Source organism: Dermacentor andersoni, chromosome 7 (assembly GCF_023375885.2).
Source record: "Dermacentor andersoni chromosome 7, qqDerAnde1_hic_scaffold, whole genome shotgun sequence".
Taxonomy (NCBI): domain Eukaryota; kingdom Metazoa; phylum Arthropoda; class Arachnida; order Ixodida; family Ixodidae; genus Dermacentor; species Dermacentor andersoni.
This window is the reverse complement of record NC_092820.1, coordinates 150,148,892-150,153,452: the sequence shown is the minus strand read 5'-3', so window position 1 is coordinate 150,153,452 and position 4,561 is coordinate 150,148,892. Positions and strand designations below refer to the sequence as shown.

At 51.4% G+C, this 4,561-nt stretch overlaps 1 protein-coding gene across 1 annotated transcript; it reads left to right on the top strand.

Annotated features, from left to right (window-relative positions):
* The first annotated feature begins 2,154 nt into the window (after nucleotides 1-2,154).
* Nucleotides 2,155-3,963, top strand: LOC126533612 (uncharacterized). The gene has a single exon (XM_050180776.3). It carries the CDS (start codon nucleotides 2,192-2,194, stop codon nucleotides 3,080-3,082), a length of 891 nt encoding a protein of 296 aa, XP_050036733.2. The 5' UTR covers nucleotides 2,155-2,191; the 3' UTR covers nucleotides 3,083-3,963.
* The last annotated feature ends 598 nt before the right edge of the window (nucleotides 3,964-4,561 follow it).

The window sequence follows — 4,561 nt, the reverse complement described above, 5'->3', positions numbered from 1 at the left end:
CAGCGTCCTGCTGGCTCCGTCAACGTTACTAGTCTAGTAGCGTTGGGCTCCGTGCTCCTCGCTGTGCTTCTTCAGTGAAATAATGCGCGGCAACTAGCTGTGCCTTGCGTCTCCTGAAGCAGACAACGCGTCCGTATGGTTCCGCACGCGACCTGTCGTGCGCAGACATACACACGGTAACCTGTTACCGTAGCCTACTATATAATGTGGTATCGGTAACGTCGAGGTACTGCAATATACCGCCCAGTACCGTAGTATACCGCTCGGTACCGCAATATACCACTCAGTAGCGTCGTGTTCGGTTTCTGTTTGGGAGCTCGCACAGCGGTGGTCTTGCGCCCTCTCAGCATGGCGCGCCCATGGTTCCGCAATGTTTCGGATTCGGAGCAGAACGACTCGGCAGTATCCCTGCACTTCCGACGTCGCACAAGCCATGTCAAAATGGCGGCCGCTTTCTCATGGCAGAAGTACATTTCTATAGCCCATTGCAGTACGCGGGGTTCCAAACTAAAATTTCCGGTTAAAATGTTAATCGAGAGCCGAGTACCTTTGTGCGGCCTCTGTACTGTCGTTTACAACGATGTAGTTGGAATAGTTGGACGACCATCTCGTGGCCCTTTAACCAAATAGCGGGCGTCCGCCCGCGTCGATTTCCTTGGAAAAGTAGGTTTACCTGTGGCACTAGTATCTCAAGAACGACAAATTGGGTGAACCAAAAATAAATGCGATCGTCATTAATCGTTGAAGGAGTATATATATATTTGTATGTTCAATCAATAGGGGTGCGCAAAGTTCTTCAACCATGGTAATGGCCTAATGAGCAGACTCATGCCGTCAGCGCCCTCTTTGGCTCTTTCGTGGATGGTCGATGGCCAGAAAACCGGTTGGTGTGGTTCACGAGGATGACGAGGGAGCCGGGCGAAGGTACGTGGCCCCGCCTCGCGGCGGCAGAAGCAACGGAGTTCCGCCATTCCCCACAATCCATACAACTGTCCCAACTGCAACGCACCGGCTTCGCTTTGTCACGCCACGTGGGCCAGCTATCGAACTTGATAACGTACAAACCATGGACACCCAACAGTGGTAAGCTTCGCAATACAGAGTCGACTTGCAGGACCAGCTCGATCTGGTCAGGAGAGCGCGCCGGGCTCATAGAATAAAGCCAGGCTCATGGGGTCATGGACCGAGTGTTTCGTTGCCAGCCGAAGCCTGCCGGCGAGGAGCGCCCCAGTGACGATTTATTACGCCAATAAACTTGCTCTACCTCTTTTTCTCAATGAACCTTTTTCACGCAAACATATGCGTCACTGTGCATGTGCCAATGGGTGTATGTCAATCTTCAATGAACCACTTTAACGCTAAATTGGGTCACTGGGTTCGTAACATTGGTATGTGCCGCTCTTGAATCAACTTCTGACGCCAACTCCGGTCACTATATATATGCGACCCTGGCTGTGCGTAACTCTTAAGCGAGGAGGAGGAGGAAGTAAACTTTATTGCTCTAGAAAGAGTAATTCAGCGGTCGGGCCGGATGTCTTCATCTTCTGTTGTTTGATGACGATCTCCAGCCTGCATGGTTGGCGCCCCTATTCCAGGGCACCACTGAGCGTGGCTGCTCGTCGGGCATGATCCACCAGCCTCCGTTGGAGGCTAGGGCCGCCGCTGGAGAGCACGCTCTCCCACTGCTCCGCGCTCGGATTTTCTATATTGTGGAATGCCTTATTCGTATTGCACTCCCATGTGATGTGATAAAGTGTGGGTATTGCGCCACACCACGGGCATGTGTCCCTGTATTGAACCTCTTTCGCGTCAACTCCGGTCACTGGATACGCGAGACTGGGTATGTGTCACTCTTTAGTGAAGCTCTTAGACGCCAGCCTGGGTCACAGGTTATATGCCGCTCATCAATGAGCCTCTTGACGCCAACTTAGATAGGCCACTAAGTATGTGCAATTGTCGGAGAAGGCGAATGCCCTGCGCGTTCAATGCCCCTAGTGGGTTCGAGGCGTACGCACGTTGAGGCCACACCTATAGTTACAGCTCTTAATTGTCTTTCATTTCGTCAGCAGATATATTTTTCCCGACTTTTCCTTCCATTTTTCTTTATCCGTACGAACAGAAATATGTACTTATATCACGACATTACGTTAAGTATTCTTAGAATCACTTCTAATGAAACCGCATACGTGGCATGCCATCTGGCAGGTCATCGGCATCACCATCGTCGTGGGCAAATTCCATCACAATCAGTGCAACCACCGCGAGCACCGGTGCAGGCCCGCCAACGGCTCGGCGCTACCGCGTCCACGTCTTCCGCCAGTGCGACAGAACCTGCCAGCCGGCCCAGCTGTGGTTCGCGTCAAGACATGCGGTCAGCGTGAGGCAAGCGCCGGTAGGCTTGCCTCCGGTGGACTTGCTTTATGTCCAATACAATCTCCACGCTATACAAGCGCCCGGCATGGCAAAGACCACGACATGGCAAACGCAGACGGCACTCCTCCTGCTACTGGCGCTCGCGCTGCCCTGTCTGTGCTCTGCGGGGTCGGCGAGCCCTCGAAGACGGCGCGAGGTCTACAAACGCGCTCGGCCGCCGGGAGGAGACAACGACGGCGGAAGACCCATCACGGGCCTCCAGCTGGTTACCGCTGGAAGCGACGACACCGGCACCAGACTGAACGGCACCGCCGCTAGGCCTAAGAAGCGACGGCCGCGCTTCCTGGACGTCGGCCGGCTCTTGCAGCTGGTTCTGTCGCCGTACAGGAACGCCAGCGATCGCCACCGAGGCGGCGGAAACAAGTCCCAGCATCGAGATCACCCGGTGATGAGCCGGCGCATCGACGCGTCCATGGCCGAACTGGTGGCCGTGCAGACGTTCGACGGGGACGTCGTTTGGATCGACGCCAAGTTCGTCAACGACTCGCACGGCGCCACCCGTAGGCGACGTCACCGGACGAGGCCCTACAGCATCGAAGAGAGGCTCTTGCTCATCATACCATTGGTCGCCTTCGTGCTGCCCTTCCTTATTTGGCTCAGCTGCATGGTGATCTGCGTCGTGAGAGCCTCTGTCAAGGAGCCGTACTGACAGAACAGACACGGACTGGCCGCCGCAACAGCGACGGAAGTGCAACGAAGGCTCATGTCGCAAGTGCAGTGGCAAGAAGCGTAGTTTAGGGAAAGGTCCCGTTGTCCACGTGGTCCTATGATACTGTCGGGCGCAGTGCTTTAGCTCTTTTCCGGCAGCGTTCAGGAGCTTCCGAGTGAGCGTGACAGTTCTGCTGTTCCCTGCCTCTTGAACGTAAAGCGCTGTGTGCAGATCACTGCTAGCCGTGGGGAAAAGTGGCTTTACATTGTATACAGCCTTTTACACTTTCCAATACATTGCAAGTAGTGAACCACGAAGTCCTACATACTAGTCTCTTCTCGATAACCTACTGGTCTGTCCGAATGTGTCCGTAGCCGTGGTGCCTGCAGCACGTGAACAAACGAAAAAAGCCTTGGGCCGTAATTGCACATTCTAACCGACCGTTGTCGTGAACTCTGTATGGAAACAAACGATAGACAAAAGGCTTTGCCATAACAGAAATGCATTAAAATTAATGGTTACGCGATACCATTCTTTAGTTTATACGCGATAAGTGCAGTAGGGCAGCGCTGCAAGCGTGCGGGAGTGTATACATGGGCGACATATAACGAACAAGTGCGAATCAGTGGTGAGAGCGATATAAAAAACATGAATGTAGAAAAGAAAGAAAGTGATTTTATGCAATTTCCTGCTGATTACTACATATGTGTCTAGTATTCCTTCGGACTTATCATATAAATATCCGTAATATCCGTAAAAGTATAAATAATGTTGAGCGCACTTGTATTTCGTACTGTTTGTTCTCTTCCTTTTTTTTGAAATTGGAACCAGCTTGAATTGGTTCGTAGACTGTCTGCACAAATAAAATCGCTTATTGTGAATTTGTCATTGCATATTCTACACCTAGGGAAATTTTGCCGTGTAATAGTGTTTTATACAGGGCATTTCAGCGACGACTGTCTCCATTAAAATGGGCAATACTTGCTGCCGGTCAATTAATCAATTCGAAACAAGGGTGGACAAAAGATAATAAAGCTCCCTGTCACATCATATTTAGCATACTGTGTAATTAGGAATTGCAAACTGTTACAGTCATCGATGGTAGGCCACCGTGTTCAGCTAGTGCTTGGTTTGTGCTTGTCAACCGAGGAAAAAAAAAACGAACAGTGCCGGTAGTGCTAGACGACAGTGGATTCACACGGGGTGCTATTCTGGAAAGTGTCGAATTCTGCCATATTGTCAAATTTGTCAGCATTTTGAGCCAATGGGAGAGGTCATATCAGTTAGCCCTCCAGGCTTCGATTGGCTCGAAATGCCGCCATTACCAAGGTTGACAATATGTTTGAATTTGGCAAGTTCCAGAGTTCCTTGGATGGTTGTGCATCAAGGGCCCGTTTTTTTCAGTCAACGCCATTTATCCACCGCACTCTAACGCACTTATGACGAGTCAGGTTTCGGCGTCGCGACTAAAACATAAGT